Genomic DNA, 27,867 nt, shown 5'->3' with positions numbered 1-27,867 from the left:
TCTTGCTAACTTTTCTTCTGAGATATATATATATATATATATATATATATATATATATACACATACACAGACACAGACATATATATCTATATACATATATTTTTTATATTTTAAAATTTTATTGTTTATTGATTTGTTGGAGTTTAAACCAAATTCTACATAGAAGTCCTTTTTTTTTTTTTTTTTTTTTTATTGCACCTGTTGCTGAAATCTTTTCCTGTACTAGGGCTTCCCATTTCACACCCTGGATGTGATCTCCCAGTGAGTAGAGGTCTTTGAGTTTAATAGCAGCCCCTCCTCTGGAGCTGTGTGGCACTGCACCTGCTACCATCTGTGGTTGAGTGTTTGCAACTAGAAATCAGATGCCTATCAGATTTACAAAGGACAGGAAAGTGGTCAGACCACCCAGGCGAGCAGAACCCATTCATTTTCCAATGTGAACTTCGAAATTACAACCTTTCATGATTAACTTGTTCCCAGACTGAATAGAAAAGAGGGGTCTGCTTTAAAACCAAACTTGGATTTTAAGAATAAACACCATGTTCTTTATTCAGAGGTGCTGACAATGTAACCACTGGGGAGAATGGCCAGCTCTCAGGAGCGGAGGAGCTCTTATTAGTGTGGGACGGAGTAGAGCCCTTTCATGTCAACCAGTATTATCCCCAGCAGAGCTAATGGCCTGGGCTACTTTGGCCCTGGGGTCCTGGTTCCCTTTGGCCTCCATCTGGGCCATTAGACTGAAGTTCTGCATTGAGGGCCACCAGATGCCAGATGGCTTAGCTCTGTGCTTTGCCCCTCGTCAGAGGGTGCTATGAGCCTCTGGGTGAGTGAGTGAGTGAGAATGTGTGGCAGGGAAGGAAATGGCATCCAATATTTGGATTTAATGACTTATTTTTCAGTGAAAGAGAAGCTATTACTACTGGAACTTGCACGAGAGCTATGGAGAAATACCTGCATGTTTTGAGAAAACTTCCCCCCAAATCCCTTTTCCCTTCCCCATCAATATAGTTGGTGACTTTTCTGAACCTATTGTTATGGTATCAGGAAGAGAAATAATTCACAGTGACTGTGACTTGAAAAGAATCAAAGAAAGATAGGAATTGTATTGAAAGGGCCAATACAGTGCTGATCAGGATGAATAAAGATGCTGTTTTTATATATATCATGGCAAAACTTTAGAACACTAAGACCAAAGAAGAGGAAAGCCTGAAAGGCTTTAGAAAGACTTTATTTTCTTAAAGCAGGTGTTTGAGTCAATCCCTCAGAAATATGTTCTGTAAAGGATGAATTAAAAATTATTTCTTCTTTGAAAAGAACACATATGGCTACCTTTTCTTCCCTCTCCAAGTCCCTATGGATAATAGAAAAAGTACTAGAAAGCAGATGCAGGAAAGTATACCATTTGTGGACCATTTTTGGATCAGAAGTCCTACAGTGTCTCTGGAAGATGGGAAATAGATGGAGCAAATCCAGGTTAAATACATATGTAGGGTAGGAGTGGTTCTGGGTGCTTCAGGCAACAGATACCCAGGTCAGCCATCATGGTGGGTGCAAAACTACATTTGGCACAGTTGGGAAGCTTTGACCTCTTTCTCTGGTTCCTCATGGGCAATAGCAGGCTTGGGCTGGAAGTACCCTGTGTGTGAGCAACACTTGGAGAAACTACAACTTTCAGTTTAAAATCAAGTTACTAACACACACTCTTCCCAGATGGCATGCCCCACCACCCGCTCCTTCCCTACAACCTCTAGAGGCCACTGCGTTAAATAATATCAAATACAAAAATGAATGCCCATCCATGAATCGCCAAACACTTAAGGAAACCAACTCCGTGAATGAGAGATTCTGACTCAGTAAACCGAAGACCATCACCAAGAAAACAGCATTAACGGTGTAAACAGGATTAGATTTTAAAGGAAACCATGTGTTTTTTTCCTCAGAGGAATAAAAGGAATTTATTGCATAAAATAAGAATAGGCAGCTATTTCCGGAGCCAATTAGATATTACATTGGAAATGCAATATTTATATTTTAAAAAACTCATAAACGGAAATAAAAGCAGAATGCATGCAGCTGAAGAATAAATGAGCAAGTTGGAAGTTGGAATTAAGAAATGATACAGAATGTACAAAAAGAACGATTTAGAGAATGAAACAAAGGTTATAAGGCATGGAGGATAGACCTAGGGGGTTCAATATCCATTTACTTGGGTCTCTCAAAGGTGAGAAGAGAAAGAAAAGAAATAAAGGTTGGTGAAGAAGGAGGTTGGGAAGAGACGAAAAGAAATAGCCAAAGAAAAATGAATCATTGGATTAAAAGTATCCCCACAGTGCTGATCATGATGAGTAAAGACACTCCTTAGACATATCATAGTGGAATTTCAGTCACTCAGGGTAAAGAGAAGATCTCAAAAGGCTTCAGGGAGAAGGTAGATGGCATACTGTTTTGATTTAGAGGCACGATGATTTAGTTGTCTTGATGGCTAGGGGAGGAAATGCATCTATGGGGGGAAGCGTGGGTGGAAATAGATTTAATATTACAATGTAATCTTAGGTTTTGGAAATAAAAACACATTCCTGTTGTTTTCTTTAGCAAACTCTACTTGGTTGTTAGGGTTACATATTTATCCTTAGGGAACGGTTTGGATTCTCGAAGATACATGTGGGATATTAACATTAGTTAAAGTGGAGTCTTTGGAATGCTGCACCATCCTGCTTTGGAATTTAGCCCCAAAAGGCTTTACAGCCATCTGTATTGTAGCCCCTTTCTCCCTTGCTGAGGCCAAGACCTTGTTTACCACCCTGGAGGACACTGCTAGGATTAGTGGCTGAGATTTCCTTTCAAAATCCAGAGCTTTCCAGTGGAATGGTTGACAGTTTGTCCTACCAGATGGCTTTGTTCAGGCTTGTTGGTAGGGTAACAGGATTGCCTGTATTTTACCCTGAGCAAAAAGGAATGGTATTTACCCTGTATAATCTTTTTAAGTGAGCAGGAAAGAACAGATGCTGACTTCTATTTCATATTAAGATTGAATTTGCAAGGCTTACTTATTGGTAACTTGATAATGTCGATTAACTGTACGGGTCACTGGAGTCCTCAGAGTACATGTAGGTTTATTATGAAACAATTAGCCAGGGAACATGAGCTTAGGTTTCTTAGCAAAGGGCTCTTCGTGGTGAGAAATAGTGATCAGTCTTACTGATTACTATTTATGTAGGGATGTCTCTCTTTTTTTAGTTTAGGATATCACATTTTATTGAATGAAGGGATTCTATGTTTCTATAATCTTCTGTATTAACACCCTAAACTATTCTCGTGTGATTTTTAGAGGCCAGAGCCCACCCGTTGCTGAATTTAACTTACTCCTGAAAGCTCACACTTTGGAAACCTATGGGGTGGACCCCCACCCATGCAAGGTGAGTGCCCCTCATAGCAGGCCAACATATAATGATTGTTTTGCACACAAGAGAGTTAATTGGTATGCAGGATATTTCTACAGCCTGATCCATTGCCCCTAATTGGAAGGGACAACAGTAGGCTGCGGTGTCGTGTTCTGGTAGTTGATTTTCTCCATTGCAGCCTCCCAATAGTTTGCTAATTGCTATGTAGTGGCCACGTTTTCCTCAATTAACACATATGATTCATCCATCTATCCATCAAGTGGATGATTCTACCCCTGAGAAGTTATAGGATCCCAAGAGATTTTCAAGACCATTGTCAGCAACAACGGACTCTTGAAAATCGGGAAGGTAGAAGAAAAAAAAGACTTAATATTATATTTTGACATTAGGAATAATTGTTTTTCCTGTTTCTGTTGTTCGTATCATTTGACAGTATTTTTCTTAAGCATGTATTAGAATCACCTGGGGTCCACCCCAGAGCTGCTGAATCAGAATCGCTGGGGGTGCAGTGGGGGAATATGCTTTTTTAACAAGCCCCCAAGATGATGCACACATTTTCCAGAAATGGTCCGTGAAAGCAGCTTTCTTTTTTCCGTACCCTACACTAGCCACACATCAACCAGACACTAACTAGAATCCTAAACTAAGCATTTATATCAGCCAGGCTCTTAAAGGTAAGTTCTTGAGTCCTACTGGAACATTTCTTTACCCATATGGTACCAGCTAACAGTGTTTGATAAAGTACTAGGTCAATAGCTTTTAGTGCAGGCTGCTCATTAGAAGCACCTGGGTAGCTTCATCTACTTCTGCTGCCCAATCACATCAGGATCTGTGGGGTGCAGAGCAGGCTCTCCAGATGACTACAGCAGGTACTTGTTCACATTGGCATGGGCTTCTTGCTCTGCCCATGCAATTATTTTAACGTATTGGCCAGGATCCTCTTCCTAGTAATGGTATAAATCAGTTTATTCCACTTAGCAAATCAGACTTAATCCACAATTTTGAGCCTCTCTGTTTATTTGTTACTTGGAAATGGACTTGATTTTTGTTGTTGTCTTTCCTTTGCCTTTAGTGATCTATGCTTAATTTTTCTGGTTGAGGCTAAAAGCAAAGTAGGCATTTCTGGACCTTTCTTTATGTTAAAATTGCCAGAAATATCATGTGGAATTGAATGAAGTTAAATTAGATATTCAGGGCTTTGGTTTCATAGCCTCTTTGGTTTGGGGGCTCTTGATGACTGAGAATAGTTTGCCCACATTATAGGGCAGATCTGAGCACTCAGGTGGCCGAGGACACAGTTAGAAATAGACATAGTAGTTTGTGAGTAATCTGTATTTTTCCAGGATGTTCCTGGAGAGGTAGAAGGAAAAAGCTACATATTCCCAGACCTTCCCTAGATTTTAGAAGTATTATCCTTGGAAGTCCCATCTCAGAAACTTAGTTTATTGCTATAATCAATGGAATTAACCTGAAATTAACCCAGGAGGAAGATGAATGAGCATACCATTTATCATTTATTTTATATTTCTCAATCTAGATGTTTTTGTTTCTGTTTTTTTTTTTTTCTTTTTTTCTTTTTTTCAGGATTCAACAGGCACAACAACATTTTTGGGATTCACTGCAGCAGGTTTTGTGGTATTTCAGGGAAATAAGAGAATCCATTTGATAAAATGGTAAGTACTTCTTTGGGAAACTGGCTTACCATTTTTCTTAATCTTGTTTTTCTTTCCCAGCCTTTGATTTTTTTGTTTGTTTGTTTGTTTGTTTGTTTGGAAATGTCTGGAGAAAGGGGAACCCCTTTGGGAATGAGTATTGGAAATGTCTGGTAGAATGCTTAGAATTCATTTCTTTGCTGTGGAGAGTCATTATGAAGGGATTATACATCTATAAATAAAAGCCAATCTAGGTTGCCCTTGACCTCAGGAGACCTAGAGTGTGTCTTGTGCTCAGGAGCTCTGTCTCCAAAGAGAAAGTGTCCAGTGTTTCCTCACCAGTAGCTGCTCGTCTGGCCAGAGGGGTGACCCTAGGGTAGGTCAGGGCAGGGTAAAGGTGCAAGTTCACTTGAATAACTCAGGACCCTCTTCTGCTCACTTCTCTCCAATACTCTTCTGTTAAATCCTTGTTGCAGACTCATCCTATGGTATCCAGTATATCAGTGAAGATGCTTTTGGCTCAAAGTAACAGAACTATCTCCTCACAGTGGCTTACAGATAAGAGGTTATGTCACATAGCAAAAGTTCCAGAGGTCAGGCATTTCCATGATCCTTTAACTTAACTACCTGACAACACCGTGAAGGATCTGGGTCTCCCATTTTCTTCTCTGTCATCCCAGGGGAGTGGCTGTTGTCTCCAGGTTCAAGCTCATAAGATGGCCACACAAGCAACTCTGTTCATCCCATCTTCATACAGCAATACCCATTACCTGGAGGAGAGCACCCCTTCCATGTGTCTCCTATTAAAACAATGATCACTTTTTTAACAAAAACCCCTGTAGGAGACTTCCCATGTATCTAATAGGCTAGGATTAGGTTACACACACCTACTTAAACCAATCCTTCTGAGAAGAGTGGGGACGCCATGACTGGGTTGGTCAAATCAAGACCCACCTCTTGCAGCTGAGAAGAGCATTATCTGTATGAACATGTCACCTTGAGTCACATCAGTACAGAAGTGGGAGGGTGGAGCAGGGTACATGACCAGCAGCACCTTCTGGGTTGAATCAAGGAGCAGGATGGTTTGGGCAAAGAGCGAGAAGGCTGAATGTATGTGGAATATTGTAAAGGCTCAGTGGTGTTCATACTTTCAGCCTGATTCGGTTTCCTCCCTGATGGCCCTTGAGAGGTTTGTCATCCCCATCCTGTCTCACTGGGCGGTGGGCTCACCCCTGTGGTCTGAAGTTGTTCTTGACGGGTCAGTGGGCATCCATCTTCAGTCTTGGGCTGGAAATGCTCTTATACTTACCTGAACCTTGGTTTCCAGGTTCTGTTACCTTCAGGATTCCTTCTAGCACCCGTTTATCATATCAACACCCTCTCTTTGTGCACTGTCCTCCTGGCACCCCCCCCCCCCCCCGCCTTTTCAAACCTTCTCTGCTGGGTTAGCTTTAGCCAGTTAATGTCCACTCCGCTCCTGCACCACTTTCTCTTCCTTATGACCAGCCCTCTCTTTCTGAGATCCCCAATTTCACCAATCTCTTCCTTGACCTCTTTATCATTGCCTTTTGTTCAGTTCCTACTTTCAGCTCCCCTCCGTGCCCACTTGTTCTCTTTTTCCACACTGAGCGTTCTCAAAACTTACCTGTAATAAACCTCTTGGCTTTTCTGAATCTCTGTGTACTCATCCGTAAGGTGGGAGTCAGTTATTTCTGGCTGCCTTCCAGGGAGGAGGGGAGATGGAGGAGAATCAGATGCAACAGTGTCATGAGTGGTGGGTTCATGAACTGTGACATTTTGTGTATGGGTAGCATGGTGGGGTGAATAGTTTTCTTCTCTGTGTTTTCCGCACGTTGTAAAGAAGGGTATTTATTAATCACCCTTCAGGCCATTCCAGAATAAGCTCCCTAGGAATTCCTACTGACTTTGGGAAGCATGGAAAATTTGGGGAATTCTCCAATCCTACCCTAGGACCACAAGAGACGTGGGGGTCCTGACGGATGCTGGATCGTCAGGTTTCTGAATGGCTTGAGCTCTGAAGTAGGTAGGGGAGAACCTGACAGGTGTCCAGGGCAGATTAATTGCAAGTCTCTGCCCTTTGGGCTTCTGTTTCTTCCTGGGTCCACAGAAGAACTGAGATGGACAATCCCCGGACCATTTGTTTCTGGGTTCTACATCTTGGAGTTCATGGTGGGTGGGGTGTTTGATGTCTCCCCCACCCCTTTCCAGCCTCTAGTTAGGCACGTGTGTTTGGAACAGCTGTGGACATGTTTCTAAAACAAATTTGATTCCTACGTTAATCCTAGTTTTGTTTTGTTTTGTTTTTTTAACATCCATTGAACTCTGTCACTCTTGCAAATGCTCTCCTAAGTTTGAACCGCTTAATGTGACCACACTGTTCTTTTTCCCCCAGGAAAAGCACAGGGGCACATATCAGTCTCCTAGGAATTAGATCAAAGGAATAGAAATAGAATTGTCTCTTCTCTTTACATATATCTTCTCACCAAGGAGGTGACCTAGGGTCCCTGTTTCAGGCAGATTTTAATTGAGCAGCTCCTTAAGATAAAACCAGACATCACTCTTCTGAGTACAATGTGTCAAGTTGTCCTCACAATTTTGAACATCTAAATCTCTAATAAAACTATTCTTTCATGAACAGAGAGAGCAGAAATGAAAATTTTGCAATGTCGTGTGTGTTCCTTGATGGATATGAAAGGGTGAGAGAGACAGATACTGTGAGTCCGTGTCGTTTCATTACCCGAACCTGAAATGATCACATTCTTCCTACCTTGCAAAGTGGGCTGGCCAGTTAATATTGTTTTGGTCGTTAATGTTCATGAAACCCCCAGAGCTCCTTGGAAGAAAGAGGCAGCTTGACTGTAAAAAATGGAATAAATAATTCTGAGCTGCCTCCAGATCCTCTCTTGGGAAGAAAATTGCTGTATAATTCACTTGGGGGCTTTTTGGTGCTCATTAGGCCTTCACTGATGATAAGATAATATCTTGTTTCATTGCAGTCTGCTTGGTATTTGTGAGTCAGCCAGATTCCTCTGGGAAACCCAGGTACCTTGGTTAGCTGCCAGGGTTGTTTTTTTTTGTTTTTTTGTTTTTTTTTGTTTTGTTTTGTTTTGTTTTGTTTGCATCTCACCCAAAGAGATTTTCTTTTCTTAGGCCAGATGTCTGCAAATTGAAGTTTGAAGGGAAGACATTTTATGTGATTGGCACCCAGAAGGAGGTCAGATACTGCTTTTGAATTACCTGTAGTTGTGTGTGCGTGTGTGCATGTGTGTGAGCGAGACACAGGCATAAAATGTGCCTTTAGTGTTGTAGCCCCAGGACACCACCGCTTTGAAATTTAATGATGCTAATGGAAGCTCTATGCTGAACATCTGAGAGGTAAACAGATAGTGGGTTTACACATTTAAAGACCAAAGTCAGTGAGCAATGCTGGACCATATACTGCTGTGTAAAAAAATATCCTTGGATAGGCTTTGAGAAATAGAAAATTGAGCCTCCTCCTAAAACTAATATTACACTCTATGTTAACTAATTGGAATTTAAAATTAAAATAAAATAAAATGGAACCACCTCCTACCTCTGTAATCTGCCAAAATATAGATTTATGAAACAAGTGAAGAATACTTCCAAAGCTGGCTAATCAATGACTGCTGTCTACAGTTTCATGAATAGAGTCCATACTCCCCAGGAGTCTTCAAATAAAGAAGTTACCAGTTGTAGGTTGGGTTCATCAGGGAACACATTTGAGAGGAGGCCATTACAGAAACTTTGAGCCTCAGAGCTGGGTCTGGAAGTCTGCAGATTTTCTTGACCCTAGTTTTCAGTACAAGCACTGGTTATTCAAGGATGGCAAATAAGTTTTTAAAGGAATCCAAGTCTGACCGAGAGGTGAGTGATTCCTGGAGTGTTGATAAGGGTTGTGAGGCTGTTGTTTTTGTTAGAAACAGGGCCCAAATAGATTCGTGATGTCTCCAAAGGGTGAGGGAAGGGGAGACACCATTTCAAAAACACTTTTATTTATTTATTTTTTTGTTTTAAAGAAAGAGAAAGTGCATGCAAGCAGGAGTAGGAAGGGGCAGAAGGAGAGAGAGAAAGAATCCTAAACAGGCTCTGTGCTCAGCATAGAGCCTGACATGGGGCTTGATCCCATAACCCTGGGATCATGACCTGAGCCGAAATCAAGAGTTGGATGCTCAACCAACTGAGCCACCCAGGTGCCCCAACAACACTTTTAAGACCATAGTAATGCATAAATTACTTTTAATTTGTTTAGTAGGTGGTGGGATGCAACATGAAAAACATAAACTATGTTTAACATGCCTGTTGTTGTCTTGTTTTGTCTTTTTTATTAGAAAAAAGCCATGTTGGCATTCCATACTTCAACACCAGCTGCCTGCAAACATCTTTGGAAGTGTGGGGTGGAGAACCAGGCCTTTTATAAGTGAGTAGCTTTTATTCATTGAATCACAGGTTTTAAAAGCATCCATGGAACCATTTATGTTTTTCAAATAGCTGCATAATCATTTCTTTTAATTCAGTCCTTTTTATTATATTAAAGGGAATTATAAGTTTAATGCATTGTGCAGGCTGACTCCCAACCACTGTTGGCCCAACTAAGCCTGAGCTCCACTTTGGGTGATGCCCATAGAATTGCTGTGGGCTGCTTGTTTGTTTTTAGCATTGTTATTTCCATTCAACATGTCACAGAATCTGTTTTTGGTTGGGTGCCTCCCTCAGAAGCAGACCTTGAGAAGAGTTGAGTTCAAGTAGTTTCTTTAGGATGTGGTTTCTGGACATACCAGTAGGGGATTGGGGAAGAGAGATGGGACAGCAAACAATGTAGGGCATATTGTTGAGCAGGTCACTCCTGAGGGCAGCTGTGCTCAGTCAGCACCTCTGAGGAACTCTATCATGCTGTAGAACATCCCTCCGAGTTCTCCCACTGACCAGCAAAGGACCCGGGCTGTTTGTCTACCAATTACCCATTCATTTTGGTGGAAGGCCACTTCAGAGGGCAGAGTTAATACTCTCTGACTTACTCTGAATGTGGGCTGAATGTGCTCGCACAACCAGAGAAGGAAAGCTTTGGCAGAGTCACAGGTGTTCGTAATAAGAAGCCTTCAGCATACAGAGATGAGAGCCAAATGTTTGTGGGTAGAATGCTGTTGGAGCCTAGGATCATGGAAAGTCAGTACTGGACAGGACTTCAGAAACCACCCATAAAGCTCTCAGGTTTCAAAAGAGCTTCAAATCTGAGATCTTTCCACCGAGTTCCAGATTCTCCTCTTCGAGACACATTTGCTCATTGGAAGAATGGTGGTGATGGATGCAGGCAAGAGCCGGGCCAGCCCTGCCCAGGGTATCAGCACTGCTGGCCCCTGGAGCTCATTCAGGTGACATTTTGCTCTGTCAGCCCCCAACCCTGAATTCTGCCGCCCGCTTTAGACACCTGTCTCTGAAGATGCTAAGTTTCTGGACCTCCTGGGCTTTGGCTGACAAGGATCAGAATGATGGCTTGGGCAATCTTTTTCAAATCCTTTTTTATCCACAGAGCTCTTTTCCTCAAGCAGATGTGTAGACAAACCCTAGTAGGCTTTAGAGAAAAACAGGTAAAAATAGAGAAGCTGTGGTTGTTGGCAGGGACCAGAGTTGGGACTGGGGACTGGAGACCTTTCACCCATTGCTCACTACTTCCCAGGAGCTTGGGTGACTAGTTGACAGTCCTGTATCCTGGGAGACCCCTCTGTCCCAGGCAGATCGTTTCAGAGGCATAGTATTGAAAGCCCTTGGATGAGATTAACTACACAATACTGTGAATGAGAACGTGTATCAAGACCTTCCCACAACCATCTTCACCTCAAAGCATCAGTGGGTCTCTTGTGGTATTTGGGAACTGGTATATAAGGATATCTGATGGCCTCTGAAATCAGCATGTCCAAGTCTGTCTGTGCGCATGACAGCTGGAGAGGAAGAGGCAGAGTGTTTGAGGCTCTGTCTCTAGTTGAGGCCTGCACATATTTTGTTGTTGATTTAAATTATTTTAAAAATTGAGATCATGTACCACAAAATTCACTCTTTTAAAGTATACATTTAGTGATTTTTAGTATAATTCACAAAGTCACACAACCATCACCGCTATCTAATTCCAGAACATTTTTATCATCCCCACCACTGCCCCCCGCCCTCCCCAGCCCTGAAAGAAACCTTGCATCCGTTAACAGTCACTCCCCATTTCCCCGCTCTCCCTAGACCTTGGCAACTGCTGGTTTACTTTCTGTGCTTATGGATTCACCCATTCTGGACATTTATATAAACAGAATCAGAAGCTATGTGGCCTCTGGTGCCTGGCTTCTTTCACTTAAGGTAGTGTTTTCAAGGTTCATCCATGTTGTAGCATTTATCACTACTTCATTTCTTTCTATGCCTAAATACTCCATTGTTTGGATAGATCACATTTTGTTTATCCACTCATCAGTTGTTGGACATTTGGGTTGTTCGCTCTTGTATTATGAATAATGCTGCTAGGAATATCCATATAAAAGCTTTTCTATGGACAGTTCTTTCAGGTTCATGCCTAGAAGTGGAGTTTTCGGATCACTGGGTAACTATGCAGAACATTTTGAGAAACTGACAAACTATTTTTGGAGCCTAAGCTTTTGGGACTCTTCTGTTCCTCCTTTAATAAAATCGTCTGGTTCCTGTCAAGGGATAATTTGAAGACATTTAGTTAGTCTGAACGAATCTTTTCTCATGATTGAGGGAGTTGGTAGATGGGAGTTTTGAGACAAAGCAAGACAAGATGCATCATGACCTATTTTATTGTAGATTTTTATGTACGTATCTGTACTAGATCAGATCTCTCTGAAGGGAGGAACTAGGTTCTATTTATCTTTGTATCTGCTAAAGATCCAGTGTATTAAAAAAATGTTTCCTGGATCAATTGATAAGGCCTGATTCCTATCCTCAGGAGATTTGTATTTTGTGATAGAGACCAAGAAGGAAGTACAAATAAAATGCTGGAGGGGACCCCGAAAGAGGGGCGAGTCTGGCTGCTGGGGGAGCAAGGTGGTGAAAGGACATTCTGAGTAAGAGACCAAGGCAGGAAAGTGGAAGACACTGTGGAGGAGAAGTTACACAAGGCTGGAGTGGAGGGTGGATGAAGGAGACTGGGAGGAGATGATGGGGCGGGAACAGAGGGCTCAGCCATTGTGAGAGAGGCAGCAGAGGAGAGTTTGATGGCTGCTGGCCACACACAGTGTAGGGGGAGAGAGTAGGAAAGGGAAACACTCCATAGATAGACCTTTTAGAGGCACCTCAGTAAGCCCTTCTTGGGAGGGGTTTAGCACAGCTTTGAAGATCCTTATCGAAATTCTAGGATCTCTAGCAAAGAACAACTTAGGCCATTAATTGCTTCTTTTGCATACATATTGTTCTATCATGTGTGAGGGAGTCTGCTGATGGATGGAGTCAAATAAAGACAAAAACAGAATTGAAAAGAGGGGAAGAAGGAGAAAAACCCTGCCAACTGGGGGGTTTGTTTTGCACATTTTAGGGTGTGCTCATTAGCTGGCAGCGAGGGAAGAGGTCAGTGTGGTAATCCTATCATTATATGGGACGACCAGGCACATCAGAGGAACCTCTCCCCGTCTTCTGTGGATGTTTCCAAAGACCCAGAGGCTTCAGTGGGCAGGACGAGTGGCACCTTACAGATCTTCCTTGACTTATGATGGGGCTACACCCTGATAAACTCATCCTACGTTAAAAATACTATAAATCGGGGCGCCTGGGTGGCTCAGTCGGTTAAGCGTCCGACTTCAGCTCAGGTCACGATCTCGCGGTCTGTGAGTTCGAGCCCCACATCGGGCTCTGGGCTGATGGCTCAGAGCCTGGAGCCTGCTTCTGATTCTGTGTCTCCCTCTCTCTCTGCCCCTCCCCCATTCATGCTCTGTCTCTCTCTGTCTCAAAAATAAATAAACGTTAAAAAAAATACTATAAATCAAACCATCATGTGTTGGGGACCTTCCAGAGGTGATGGAGTCCTTGCACCTGCACTTTGTTAGGTCAGGCTATCCCCATCTCCCTCATGAGGACATCTGATCCCTCATACTTGTACTTATCTGAGTTCTGTCAGAACCCTTTGTTCCTTCATTGTTCCATAACCATCCTTGTTCTTCAAGGAGAAGGAAAGATATCACCTGTTCTGACACAGCTGCGTGGCGTGACCTCAGACAGGTCTGGCTTCCGCCTTCTCACCTGTACAATGGAGGGGACAGGGATTCGGGCGAGACTCGTTTGCCTCAGTGTGGTTGAGTGTTAACGAGCATGGGCTTTGGAAGTGAAAGGCTTGGCTTTGAGTCTTGATCTGTCACTTACTAGCAGTGTGGCCTGGAACAAAGCACTTAAGCCCTGAGCCCCGACTTTGTTTTTCGTTTAAAATGTGATCGGTGACACCTGCCGGGCAGTGCTTAGTCGTACCAGGCACACTGACCATCCATGGGTGGTAGTCGCAGCAGTGACCACAACTACTTCCCCCTTCACTGATGACGAAAGATTTTTGAGCACCTGTTGGTTCAAGAGCCCAGGCCCTTTGACTCTGAAGGGTTCTAAATCTCTTAAGCTCAGGGGTGGGCACCTGCTTCTAGCTCTGTCCACTTGGCACTGCGTTGTAACGGTCTCTGCCGGCAAAGCAAGGCCCTGATTTCGTTTCCTGGGTTGGGGGTGGTTTGCTCCCTCCTTTCCTGCTTCACCTGCCCTGGGAACAGGGAGGGAGGCGGGTGACTGATGCCTAGGAATTCCCTAGTGTGCTTTTAAGACATGAATGTGTTGCTAGTTGTCAGCTGGCCCACAGCCACCCATCAGGTTTGAGAGCCCTGGCTCTGAGATCTGCTGCCTGGGAATGGAGCCCAGTGCAGAAACTCTGCTTTTCCCTCCTGCTCCAAACCCCAGGGGATCCCCAACACTGACAGCCACCATTTGAGCTTCCTTTCTGCCGTGTGTTTTCTAGGTGCCGCCACTCCTGCGGTGCTGGTTCCCCGAGCGCACACGGGATGCGCTGAAGGGCTCGGGGCTGAGGAGTTCCAGTCAATGAATCTGTCACATCTGCTTTATGCCATGCCCTGGGGACACTGTAGAGGCTCAAATGACACTCTTCACCCTCAACTTTGTACGGGATTGTTTGCAGGGGCTAAAGGCAGTCCCTGACAAATTTCTTTCCCAGAATTTGGTACATATTTTGTCAGAGAAACGGCATTACATTTGGTGGGTAAGGGCCCAGACAGCTCCCTGCATGAGGGCCTCTCACACTTCTGTAAGCATGTGAATTACCCGGAAATCCTGTCAGAATGTGGATTGTGATTTGCTAGATTGGGGTGGGGCATCAGAGTCCATATTTCTTTTTTTAGAGTGAAAAAGAGCATAAGTGGGGGAGAGGGGCAAAGGAAGAGAGAGAGAGAGAGAGAGAGGGAGGGAGGGAGGGAGGGAGAATCTTCAGCAGGCTCTGCTTAGTACAGAGCCTGACACAGGGCTGGATCCCAGGAATCTGGGATCATAACCTGAGCCGAAACCAAGAGTCAGATGCTCAACTGACTGAGCCACCCAGGTGCCCCAAGAGTCCATGTTTCTAATCAGCTCCCTGGTGAGGTTGTGCTGCAGGCCTGTGGACCACACTTTGAGTAATAAGGTTCTAATCCAGTGGTTCTCAGAACTGACTGCACATTAGAACCACCTGGGGAAGCTTTTAAAAACTACCAAGCTGTGGACCCACCCCCAAATCCAATTAAACCAGAATCCGGGTAGGGGCGCTTGGGTGGCTCAGTCGGTTAAGCGGCCGACTTCAGCTCAGGTCATGATCTCGCACTCCGTGAGTTCGAGCCCCGCGTCGGGCTCTGTGCTGACAGCTCAGAGCCTGGAGCCTGTTTCAGATTCTGTGTCTCCCTCTCTCTGACCCTCCCCCATTCATGCTCTGTCTCTCTCTGTCTCAAAAAAATAAATAAATAAATACATAAAAAAACCAGAATCCGGGTTCTCACAAAACCACGGACGCAAATGTTCATATCATTATTCATAATAGCTACAATGCCCATCAACTGCTGAACAGATAAAAGAAAGAGGAATATCCATGCAATGGAATATTGTTCAGCCATCCAGAGGAAAGTAGTGCTACGTGCCACAGCACGGATGGACCTGGAAAACATGAAGCTTGGGCGCCTGGGGGGCTCAGTCGGTTAAGTGTCTGATTCTTGGTTTTGGCTCAGGTCATGATCTCACAGTTCATGAGTTGGAGCCCTGTGTCGGGCTCTATGTTGGCAGTGCAGAGCCTGCTTGGGAGTCTGTCTCCCTCTCTCTCTCTGCCCCTCCCCTGCTAGCGCTCTCTCTCTCTCTCTCTCTCTCTCTCAAAAATAAATAAAAAAAGAAAGAAAACATGAAGCTAAGTGGAAAGAAGCCAGACATAAAAGGCCACACATTGTATGATGCTATCGGTATGAAATGTCAAGAATAGGCAAATCCTTACAGACGGAAAGTAGATTAGTGATTGCCTAGGACTGGGAGTGGAGAAGATGAGGGCAAGTAATGGGAGGCTGGTTCCTTCTGGGGTGATGAAAATATTTTATTTTTCTTAATTTTGTGAATTATATTAAAGACCACTGAAGTATATGATCTAAAAGGGTGAATTTTATGGTATGTGGATTATATCTCAATAAAGTTATTTTAAAAAATCAGAATCTGGGATGAGGGATCTAGATATTAGTAGAACTAAATCTTTCCCAGGCAGTGCTAATGCGCAGTTGAGGGTTAAATGCTCTAATCCAGTGATTCTCCAAGTAGGGTCTTTAGACCAGCATCAGCATTGCCTGGGAACTTGCCGGAAATGCAGATTCTTGGGCTGCACCCCAGACTTACTGAATCAGAAACTTGTGTTTTGAGAAGCCTGCTGGGTGAATCTGATGCTCCCTGAAGCCTGAGAACCTGCATGGCTAATGCATTATTTTAAAAAATACAGACCTGGATTTGCAACCCGGTCTCTCCAGCTTCTATCATGTTACCATCATTCAATGAGTTAACCCCTCTGTGCCTCAGTTTCCTCCCATAAAAAGGTAGATTGCTTCCTCTTAGGAGAAAGCTATGAGGAATAACCAAATCAATGTTTGAGATACTTTGGATGGTGCATGACCCATAGTAGGTGCTCAATAATAACCATGTATTGTTATGCCTGTAGTTACTCCAAAAGCTGTAAACCATGATAAAATGGGAAATTGTATTGTTGATTCTACAGGTGACGTCTCGGAGCACCACCCAGTGTCTCCCCAGCACCTATAGGAGCAGGCACCAGGGGAGGAGTCAGAGGGGGGGCGAGGGGAGGTGTTCTTCTGCAGGGCTGCGCTGTGTGTCACATGATCCTAACACTTAGTGAGCACTTCGTGCATTCCAGGTGCTGTCTGCATGCATGGCTCGTCTCACACATCTCGTGGTACCCCGTTTATTTATTTCACTTGTGAAAGTCTTTTTTTCAGCTTTATTTATGTATTTTTAGAGAGAGAGTGCACGCAGGGGAGGGGCACAGAGAGGGAGAGAGAGAATCCCAAGCAGGCTTCGCAGTATCAGTGCAGAGCCCAGTGTGGGGATCGAACTCACAAAACGGTGAGATCATGGCCTAAGCTGAAATCAAGAGCCGGACACTCAACCAGCTGAGCCACCCAGGCACCCCAGGTACTCCATTGAAAGCACAGCTTCTATGTCAGGACTGGGCAGAACCCCCTCATGTGGTAGGAAGGGATCTCTGGGTACAGTGGCTTCAGTTCTGGGGTGGTGGTAGTGGGGAGCTGTGACTAGGCCGCCATGTGGATACATAGTTGTTGTCAGGCCAGGTGTTGGTAAACTGGGGACTGTCCGGGTTTCTCTGTGAGGTCAGATGTCTGAGAACAGTCTTCTGTAGCTTCTCTGCTGAGATTTTGATGGGGGAGCTGCAGATGGCAGGAGGGAGAGGGCAGACAGGAAAGAAGGCTGGAGGAGACAGAATTACTGTTTAGCCTTTGTGCATTCATTGCCTTCAGTGGGCAGACTTTTGCTCCGGCTTCATTGTGGATGTGAGAGCCTGGTGAACTGAGCACCGGAACGTGTCTGCTAGTTAGAGCACGAAGGTTCTCTTATGCTTTCGGGGTGTTTGAAATAGTTCCCCAGAATCTGCATGGTTCAGAGGATTGGCTCTCGTGGTTCAATAGTGAGAAGGCAATGGAGAGGTTTGAGAGTGATATTAGGGAGGGAGGGAAACTATTACATAATGATCAGGAGCTTTCAAATCATTTGATCTTGCTTAACGCTCCTGAGAACACTATGAATTAAGCATTGTAATACCCTCCCCCTGCCCCTTAAAAAATTCATGGACAAATTGAGGCTTGGAAAAGCTGCAAAAGCAGGTAGGAGCCTTGGGCCTCTGCTCTTCCAGGTAAAACGCCATCTTTTGGGTCATTCAAGGAGAATGTGGGGGGTCAGGGTTCTTAGATGCAGGCGTACTGCCTTGGAATGACGGGGGGTGTGATAAAAAATTCAGACCTGCTGAATGAGAATCTCTAGGGATGGAGCCTGAGCCACGGGGTTTTGACCCCTATTCCAGATGCTGCTGGGAACACCTGGAGACCTGTCGTGTAACCCAGCCACCTTTCTTTCCCCCTGACCATCTCCCTCCAGTCGGGTGAACGTCCAGCTTCGGCTCAGGTCGTGATCTTGAGGTTCTTGAGTTCAAGCCCCACATCGGGCTCACTGCCGTCAGCAAAGAGCCTGCTTCTGATTCTCTGTCCCCCTCTCTCTGCCACTCCCTCCCTCCCTCCCTCCCTCACTTGTGCTCTCTCAAAAATAAACATTTAAAAAGAAGAAATCTCAACCCAAACACGAGTGGGAGTCTGCCCGCACATTTGGGAGGGTGGGGAATTGGCAGTAAACCTCTCAGGAGAGTGTCTCTGAGCAAAGGAAATGACAACAAATCCTCATCCAGGGCCGTCTGCCGCCAGAAAGCAGCCCACACCGGTTTCACTCCTCACATCCTGAGCAGGCAGCTCTTCACTTTCTCTGTGAAATGTGTCTTCTGACCTGTTTCTCTTGAGGGTTTGTGTGGATGCGGAGTAGCTCTGAGGCCTCCCACCAAGAGGCTGCTCTGGCGTGAGACAGCAGCGGCCTCCTCCTAGGGCCTGCAAGAGCAGCTGAGGCCGAACCAGTGAAAAGCAGAGCCACCCCTCCCCCTCCCCACCAGAGGCTCCCTGGAACTGCTGGGCTTGCCACACCCCTTTGAGCTTCTGGTATCTTCTAGAAACTGGGCACAGAGCTGCGTTCCTCTTTCTTTTCTTTTTTTAAAAATGTTTATTTTTAAGAGAGAGAGAGAGAGAGCGCGCGCACAGGCAGAGGAAGGGCAGAGGGAGAGGGGGAGACACAGAATCCAAAGCAGGCTCCAGGCTCCGAGCTGTCAGCGCAGAGCCTGACGCGGGGCTTGAACCCACAAACCGTGAGATCATGACCTGAGCCGAAGTCGGAGGCTTAACCGACTGAACCACCCAGGCGCCCCAAAGCTTTTTCTTTCTTAATGTTTTATTTATTTTTTTGTGAGTGAGAGCGTGTGAGAAGGGGAGAGGGGCAGAAGGAGAGAGAGAATCTTAAGCGGGCTCCATGCTCAGTGTGGAACCCGATGGGGGACTCCATCCCATGACCCTGGCATCCTGACTTGGGCCCCAAAATCAAGACTCAGGTGCTCAACTGACTGAGCTACCAAGGTGCCCCGTTAATTAATGTTTTTTTGAAGTATAGTGGACATGATGTTTCATTAGTTTCAGGGGTTAAAAACTCCATTTAAGGTTCTTAACCTTCTTAGCCGACTGCCTTGCCCCAAGGATCCTTAGAACCTAGAACAACAATAAGAAACATTCTAAAAGCAGAAGCGTCTTTAAAAGTTTCTCGTCCCCCCTGCCTCTGAGGCTGGGGGAGCAACACCCTGTAGAGAAAATGGGGAGAAAGACATGAAGCCTTTTCTTAGGCTCCTGTAGGTAATGTGTCAGGCTCACAGCTCCTCGGGGCTGTGTGTGTGTGTGTGTGTGTGTGTGGCAGGGGCAGGTATGTCCGGAGCAGGAGCAGGCATGTCCTCACAGGGGGAGGAGGGTGCCGTGGGACTCTGTCCCATGTCAGCACAGTTGCTGGGGATTTGTATCCTCCTAGAGCCCAGCTGTGGCCAGCAGCCCACACTGCCTGTCCCGGGTGTGGGGAGCTCCCCGGTGTGGGTCTCATATGCTCCTCAGGGCTCCCACACGGTCTTCTCCAGGCCCTGCCTTGGCGTGGAATCGCCCTCCCCAGGATTTCACCCCCTTCCCTCCCATCTCTGCTCCTCATTTGTCCCCAGCACCCTTCCCTATTGGCTCAGGCTGTTGGCAGAGGTGGAAGGGAGAAAGGGCTCCTTTGTAAAAGTGTTACTGTGGCTTTCCATTGTCCTGAGGAGGAAGGCCAAAATCCTTAATGACGACAGCTTAAGGTCAGGTCCTGCTAAATTAGGGGAAAAAATATATGTATGTGGGAGTGGGTTTATAATAACAGTAATAATGACAACAGGGGAAATGCACATCAAATCTTTTTAGTTCTTCAGTGCTCAGGCTCAGGGCTTTGTGCCTGCTGAGCCTTCCACCCAGAACACTGCCCACCACTTGCCTGGTTAATATCTTCCCACCCCTGGATCTCAGCTCCAACCCCTGCCCCCAGACTGGATTAATCTCTCCATCCTGTGCTCTCATTGCATCATTTCCTTCATGGCCCCACCACCGCTTGTACTTTACAGTTATTCGCTTATGTGCCTCGTTTCTAGATTAATATCCATTTCCCTTCTAGACCGTACAGCTGAATGCAGAGATCATGTGTCTTCTCTTAGCGTAGGGTGTGTGGAGCAGGCTAGTCATTTGGTTAATAATTGCTGAACAGATGAATGAAGGCTTCAAGATGCCCGGGGGTGGGGATCACTGCCTGCATGGGGAGACTTCTAACCACAGCCCTGGCTATGTGCAGGTCTTTGCTCAGCATATTATAGATAGATAGATAGATAGATATAGATAGATAGATATAGATAGATAGATATAGATAGATAGATATAGATAGATAGATATAGATAGATATAGATAGATCTATATCTATATATTCTATATATATTCAGCATATTCTATTTATGTATATCTATATATAACATATTCAATATATTCTATATATTGTTCTATATATAGAACAATTCTATACAGCATATTGTTCTGTGTGGTTTTTCTAGTAAGATTTTGTGACTCTCAGTGTTTTAAGTGGTCCTGAACTCTTGCAGACCATTCTTTCTAATTTGGGTTTAGTTGCATGAGGCTTAAAGTGATTGATGGAGAGGCAGTTTAGCTGTCATGGCAATTTAGTGCCCTGTGTGTGGCCTCCGGGCAGCCCATGTTCTCATCGTTTTCCAGAATGCTGTGGTTTTGTTCGTGTTTACACATGTGTTTACGGTGTTCTCAGAGCTGCTGAATCAGTGCTTGGCTGGGCTTCTTGTTCCGCGTGTATCTTAGTCATCTACCAGCCTGGGTTCTTTTAAAGGGCACTGGGTCATGGTGACTTAACCGGAGAATATTCAAGCCAGTGACCATTTCCACGGTGACATAGGCCCTTGGGTCGTCTTTCAGGCAGTACACAGTAGGTGGGTTCTTTGTGACATGGCGAGTGACCTGTGTCACTGGGAAGCTGTTTTCTGTTGTAGCTTTGGTTCAGGCACAGGCAAGAAAGTGCCCTGGCAACCGGGAACTTGACACCATGAGACATAATGCGTCTTCTCCATATCTTTCCACTGGAAATTGGGAAAGAATCCCCTCCTTTTTTTTTTTTTAATTTAAATTTTAGTTCACATACGTGCAATATTGGTTTCAGGATAGAATTCAGTGATTCATCACTTACATACAACACCCAGTGCTCCTCCCAACAAGTGCCCTCCTTAATCCCCATCACCCACCTAGCCCTGCCCTTTGGCTCATCAGTATTACCTGGTCCGGTCTGCAGGTCATGATCCAATAATGGATTATGAAACCATATATGGGCCATCACTAGCATTTAGAAAGAATGAAGAGAGATAACAGAGTACAATATCCATAGTGAAAGTAACTGTCTTTTGGTGGAACTTCTCTTTCAGGTGTGTGTGCCTGTGTGCACGTGCTGAATCATCCAACAGCATGCATTTCTTATAGTCCAAAATACCCAAGTACTGCACTTTATAGCATGTCTCACTTGGATTTGCCAATATCACTACCACTTCTGTTTCACTTCTTTTCAAAGGTATGCGAAATCCAGTCAGATCAAGACTGTGTCAAGCAGCAAGATATTTTTCAAAGGAAGTAGATTTCGATATAGGTGGGTACCCATAGTTCCATATTGGTGATGGGTTGGGGAAGAAGCAGCCATTTACTTTTTTTTTTTTTTTTTTTAATTTTTTTAACATTTATTTATTTTTGAGACAGAGAGAGAGCATGAACAGGGGAGGGTCAGAGAAAGAGGGAGACACAGAATCTGAAAGAGGCTCCAGGCTCTGAGTTGTCAGCACAGAGCTCGACGCGGGGCTCAAACCCACGGACCACGAGATCATGACCTGAGCCAAAGTCGGACGCTTAACCGACTGAGCCACCCGGGCGTCCCAGCCATTTACTTTTTGAATATTTTGCTTGTAAATCAGGGCGCTTTGACTTATCCCCCTGTTTTGGTTCTCCCTTTACACTCTACTCATGTCTTACACTCATGGGGCCCCCTCAAATTCCATAGTAACTTCTCTTGTAGAGGGAAAAAAAAAAGCGCATGGATTTCTAGAGTGGATCCGACTGTTGGGAAGTTAAAAAAAACAAACACATGTGCACACCCCTCCCCTTCTGCTCTGAGTGTCTGTGCACAGACATTGTGTTTGTCTTTTGCAGTGGTAAAGTTGCCAAAGAGGTGGTGGAGGCCAGCTCCAAAATCCAGAGGGAGCCTCCGGAGGTGCACAGGTGAGTGGGTGGCCCTCAGGGCTCTGAGAGGCTTCTGGGATGGACAAAAGGATTTCAAAGCTTGCTTTGCCAATTCCTCTATAACAGGAAAGGGCATAAGGGTACCAGCTGCCTGTGCTGGTGTCCTGTTGGGCACATCTTGTTCCAGGCACAATACCCTCATCATCCTGGCAGCCTCTCGGGGGCAGACTTGACAGGCCCACAGTGTGGGTACAGCTTGACGCTGTTCTGAGTTCCTTGCTCTGTGGGGAGTCGTCGGCTTGATTGGGCCCAGAGCAAACATGACCGGTGTGTGTGAGGCACAGCACTGTCACCTCCTGGCTGAGTCTGCCGATCTGTCCTCTTAGAGCTGCTCTCTGTTCCTGCCTCTGTTCACCAGACACGGCCAGTCCTCATTGGCCCAACTTCTAGGCTATTTCACACGAGGAAGGCAAGGGTGCTCATCTCTCCTAGGGCTCCTTACCCCCAAAGGTCACTCACAGAAATGAGGAACTTAGTGATTAGCAGTTCAAGGGTATGCATCTTCATTGATGTGGTAATATCTCCGATTCTTAGGAATTAAATATTCTCTTGGTCATGTTGGACTTCATGCCACCATGGTACACGAACCATTGCACACGAAGCCTCAAACATGCTAAATACATAAAGCTGGACATTTTCACCACGACACTCCCCATTTTGAAGGCAAGGTCATCCTAGGTTATGTTTTTCAGGAGATTCCTACATACTGGTTGGCACCTGTTCCTTCCCCCTCTTCAGACTTGGAGGAGGCTCCAAGGAGCCTGCTTGGAGGAGCATAAGGGATTATCCTCAGATTTGCCCAGTCTCCTCTATTTCCAGCATGACCCAGTGAGCTGGCTGCCTCTTGCCTTATTCCCTGGGTTGCTGGTCTCTTGGAAGTGTGGCTGAGCCAGCCTGGCACGGGCCTCCAGATAGCACTTCTCTCCCACGCAGGGGAGCAGAACTACAGTTGGCACAAGATCCCATGCAGACGTGTGCAGAGAATGATTCATTCCTGGTTTGGGTGACTCAGTGGGAAGCTGTCATGGGCATGTCAGCAGAAGTGGTCTTCCCTGCTTTGAGAAGCAGGAGAAAGCTGTCAGGCTAGGGAAGCCGGGGACACCTTGGCTGGGAGCACCTTAGCACAAAACTGTGCAAGTCTTACAGCCTACCCATTGACAACACTAGTCTTTTATTTGTATTTATTTTAAAATAGTCTGTATATTCCCTCTTCTACTGCAAATTATGGTTACTCAGTGAAGCAGAAGTGAAAAAGAGGAAATGATAAAATGTATTATTTGAACTTTTCTAGATTCTTTGGGCCAGAAATGACCTTAAGCATCACCTAATTTGATGCTTCTATTTTATAGACAAGGAAACTTGAGTCTTGGAGAAGTTAAATGATTTATCTAAGGTCATAAATTTTTTTTGTGGCATACCTAAGCCCACATTATTTTCTTTGTAGCATTTGCCCCCCCTCCCGCCTCTGCCCAGGAAACCTCTGGTATTCTCTTAGAAGCTGGGAGGCAGAACCACCCCAGGGGCTCAGCTTGGGTTTTGTTCTTGTAGCTTGAAGTATGAGTGTTTGATCTTAAAAAAAAAAAAAGAAGAGGAAGAAGAAATACTTGATGCCGGGGAGTTCTCTTGATAGCACAAACACGAAGAAGGAAACTGTTTTTAACAAGGTACTTTCAGAGAGACATATTCCAAATACTTAAGACTTTCCAAGAATCCCATAGTTACCATATATAGCTGGTTAATGAGATCAGAAATAATTTGAAAAAAAAATTTCTCTTTTCAGTTGATGTTTGCATTACTTATGGAAATCAAGGATTCCTACATCATGGCTTCTCAAGCCTTAACTTTGACAGGAATCACCTATGGATCTTGTTAAAGTCAAATTCTCATTCATGAATCTGGCATTTCCATTGAGTCCTAGGTGATGGCCATGTGGCTGGTTCATGGACCACACTTTGAATAGCCAGGATGTAGGAGTGAAGGGAGCAGAGTGACCACAGTGAGAATCTTTTCCTGTAGTGGACTGAACCACCAGGGGAGATGGAAATGAAGCATCAGTCAATTTATAGTTTCCCTTTTCTGGAATCTTCTAAAATCCCCCAGGATGTTACTGCAAACAAGGACCTATAGGCCCTTGAGATACTGGTTTACGTGCTATTTCTTTCCCTTACACTGACCCCTTTTATGTGTATGTGAAAGTCTGTTGAGCTCACATCCTCAGGACACGTCTCTGGTCCTCAGCTTTGGCAGTGTCTCTCGAATCTCTGACAATACAGGGAGGAATTTGTTTAAAGTAATGTTACAAAGCAAGATGTGGGAGGAAAAGGCTTGTGTCTGTTTTGGTCATCTACGTATCACCCAGCACCTAACACAGACAGCACTTGGCTCACAGTAGAGGTCAACGCATATTTGTTGAATGAATGTATGAACCAGGAGTGTGGGGTGACAATGGCATGCCTGCAATTTTCTGAGACCTGAGATCTGTCCAAGGTGCTGCTCTGGGGACCTTGGCCTCCTGGGAGGCAATAGTGTGATAGGAGCCATGGAGATATACCACTCTCAGTAGCAACTTCTCATTTCTTCCTAGTAGCCATTTGCATGGTAGGAAATTGTTTCTCTTAAACAATTATTTTTTAATTATTTTGGCTTCTTTGATGTGGCGGTCAAAAGTGAGAGTATAGTAATGAATTCTTTCTCTGGCTGTGTTCAGAGATGCCCACTCCTTTAGTTAGAATGGTGACAGTAAGCCTTCATTTGGTTGTCTTCCCTCACACCTGAGATTGTACTCTTCAAAGAATGACAAGTTCATGGACTACTCCTTTTGCTGATGTGTGTGTGTTTAGAGAGAGGCAGCAGAGACAGACTGAGGACACTGTCTTGGGATTTTTTTGGTTTTTTTCAAAAAAAAAAAAAAAAAAAGAGAGAAAGCTAACTCTCATGATAGCTCACTGATCTTTGCTGATGGTAAGATCCCCAAGCAAAGCTCTCCTGGGCTGATTACTTGGTGAGAATCACCCATCTATGTCAGGGGCCCAGTGAGGCAGAAGGAAGTGTGAGCCACCTGGGCATAGTAGCCACCACCAGGGGACACATAGAGGCAGCATTTGGACCTGAAATGAGCACCTGTCTAGAGGTCATGAACGGGATCTCATCTTGGTTGTATTGCTTACAAGCTGTGTGGTCTTGGGTAAGTCTCTTAACTTCTCTGATCATCACTTTACTCATCTATAAAATGAGATTCAGAATATTACTTTGCCCAACATCTAGGCTTTGTTATGGGCATTAAAATAAAGTGCTTTAAAAATTAGAAAGTGCCATACATACATGAATTGGTGATGTTATTATTCTTGTCTCTCCTCCAAAGATGGGCAGCTAGAATTTGACAGATGTGTCCTCATGAAAGCTTTTTCAGATGGAGTTTTGGTGACAGGCCAACACCACTTCCTCCACCACAAGAACTGCTGGAAGATTCCACGAACCTTATGTTAGTTGCTTGAGTTTATGCCATCAGTTTTTGAAGCCAATCTTAGAATATACTTGCAGCTTCCAAAGAAACCTTTCTACCTCAATAGAATTCCTAGTGATCGTTTCATTGGAAAACTGTTCTGTGCTAAGTACACACATGAGTGGGCTGCAAAGGGGGTCAGGCATTTTGCAGAACCCGTTGACGGGTGGATTCTGAGAATGGGAAACATAGTACAGACCCTTAGCTGGCTTGGGGAGACTCTAGCCAGAGAAACTGTTGCATCAGGAGATCAAGTGGGAGGGTAGGGTGGGAACTGACTGGGATATTGGCGTATGTTCTAGAAGACTGCCCAACACAGCAGAACCTCATTTAGCCAGAGAGCAGGACATTAGCAGTAGTGAACAGAGTCCTCTCTGGGGCATTGTAGGATAAATCATGCAGAAGGTGCAGAAAGGCAGTGCGGAGCACAGCAGAACCTCTGGACTGGGGATCAGGTCATCTGAGTCTGCATGTCTAAGTGTCTTTAGTCAAGTTTGATAAGTTCACCAGGTCTCAGTGTCCTCATCTGTGAATATGGTACTTTTCTTGCCTGTCTTACAGGTACACTGAGGAAAACAAGTATGGTAAAGTGTATAAAACTGCTTTGTAGGGGTGCCTGGTGGCTCAGTTGGTTGGGCGGCCAACTTTGGCTCAGGTCATGATCTCATGGTCCATGAGTTCGAGCCCCCGTGTCAGGCTCTGTGCTGACAGCTCAGAGCGTAGAGCCTGCTTCACATTCTGTGTCCCCCTCTCTCTCTGCCCGTTCCCTACTTGTGCTCTGTCTCACTCTGTCTCTAGAAAAATAAATGTTAAAAAAATAAATAAAACTGTTCTGTAAACTATAAAAGGGGCCATCAAATTCTGGTATTATATTCATTATTAGTATAACTATGCTGGCAGACTCTTGCTTTATTTTCTTTTAAATTAATTAATTAATTAATTAATTAATTTATTTATTGAGAGAGAGAGAGAGAGAGAGAGAGAGAGAGAGAGAATAAGTGGAGGAGGGGCACAGAGAAAATCCCAAGTAGGCACCACACTGTTAGCGCAGAGCCTGATGCGGAGCTCGAACTCATGAACTGTGAGAACATGACCTGAGCTGAAGCCAGACACTTAACCGACTGGAGCCATCCGGGTGCCCCTAGGGCTCTTGCTTTAAATGAAACGAGGATCAGTCGGCACCTTCCAAAATGTTGCAAGAAGAGAGGTATAAAAAGGTAGCCCATAGTCTACAAGAGTTGGGAGACAAAGGGTGGGAGACATGCATTTTTATTCTAATTTTGCTTAGGCTAACCCTCTAGCTGCCCTACTGCCCAGGACCATGGTCTGGAGCCCTGGATTCTTTGTGCTCTAGGGAGACCTCTAGTTGTGCCCACCTTTGGGTTTATCTGAGTTTTGCACTTATCGCGGAGGCAGTATTCCTCTCTGAATCATAGAACTGGAGAGTCTCAGGGTTGTAATCAACTGTAGCAGACAGACCCTAACCCCCCTGACCCTGGCCATAGGACTCCACTACAGTTTGGCAGCAGAAGCCTGTGAGTATGGGCCCTGAGTCAGCATCCTCCTGAGCAGCCGGTGCCCTACAGGCTCACACCTGTGAGGTCACTCTCAGTGACTTCAATCTGTCCCAGGCAATTGCCCAGACATTACAGTGTTGGTAGGGGGCAGGTGGCAGGATGCTTTACAACTTCAACTGAAGAATGTTGGGAGGGGGGCTGCTGTGGAGCCCTCTGTACTCGCTACAGGTCCTTCTTGATGATATGTGGTAATTTCTGGGGGATGGAAATGCTGCCAGTCAGCCGGCGTGGGTGGTCAGAGGTGGGCAGAGCAATTCAGAGTTTGTGCAACAATGGGGAATGGGCTTTTCTGAGGTCAGAAAGCTTCATGGTCCACACAAACATGGCAACAGGTGCTTCGCAGAGCCAGAATCAGAGTTTTGAAGGCCACAGGGCCAGAGGAAATCCCATGAAAGCTCAAAATCTGAGGACCCATCACAATAAAAGATGGAACTGCTCATGGTAGATTTTAATATCTCTTGTTACTCTTTCCTTCTTTCCTTCTCCCTGCAAGGAATCCCTGTTTTCACTTCTTGCCCTGTCAATCCCACCATGCTTGCTGGGATGTGCCGCAGGCATCTCTTCCCCTGGGAGGTCCTTCCTGGCTCTCCCCTCAGCCACCGCAGGGTCAGGTGTCCCTCCTTAATGTTCCCGGGGAATCCTTGGCCATCAGTCTCGTCCATGAGATATGTATTTTTCCAA

At 45.0% G+C, this 27,867-nt stretch overlaps 1 protein-coding gene across 3 annotated transcripts in view; it reads left to right on the top strand.

Annotated features, from left to right (window-relative positions):
- The window catches only part of FRMD3 (FERM domain containing 3), a 310,702-nt gene that overhangs the window by 215,004 nt on the left and 67,831 nt on the right, over positions 1–27,867 (top strand). For all 3 annotated transcript variants that reach the window (XM_042964448.1, XM_042964447.1, XM_042964449.1), the window contains 6 exons: positions 3,329–3,416; positions 4,986–5,074; positions 8,225–8,288; positions 9,424–9,512; positions 21,389–21,463; positions 22,018–22,086. In XM_042964448.1, coding sequence (XP_042820382.1) covers positions 3,329–3,416; positions 4,986–5,074; positions 8,225–8,288; positions 9,424–9,512; positions 21,389–21,463; positions 22,018–22,086 — 474 coding nt within the window. The remainder of the gene's footprint in view (positions 1–3,328; positions 3,417–4,985; positions 5,075–8,224; positions 8,289–9,423; positions 9,513–21,388; positions 21,464–22,017; positions 22,087–27,867) is intronic.

This window comes from Panthera tigris, chromosome D4 (genome assembly GCF_018350195.1).
Source record: "Panthera tigris isolate Pti1 chromosome D4, P.tigris_Pti1_mat1.1, whole genome shotgun sequence".
Classification (NCBI taxonomy): domain Eukaryota; kingdom Metazoa; phylum Chordata; class Mammalia; order Carnivora; family Felidae; genus Panthera; species Panthera tigris.
The sequence above is the reverse complement of the archived record's forward strand: the minus strand, read 5'-3'. Positions and strand labels throughout refer to the sequence as shown.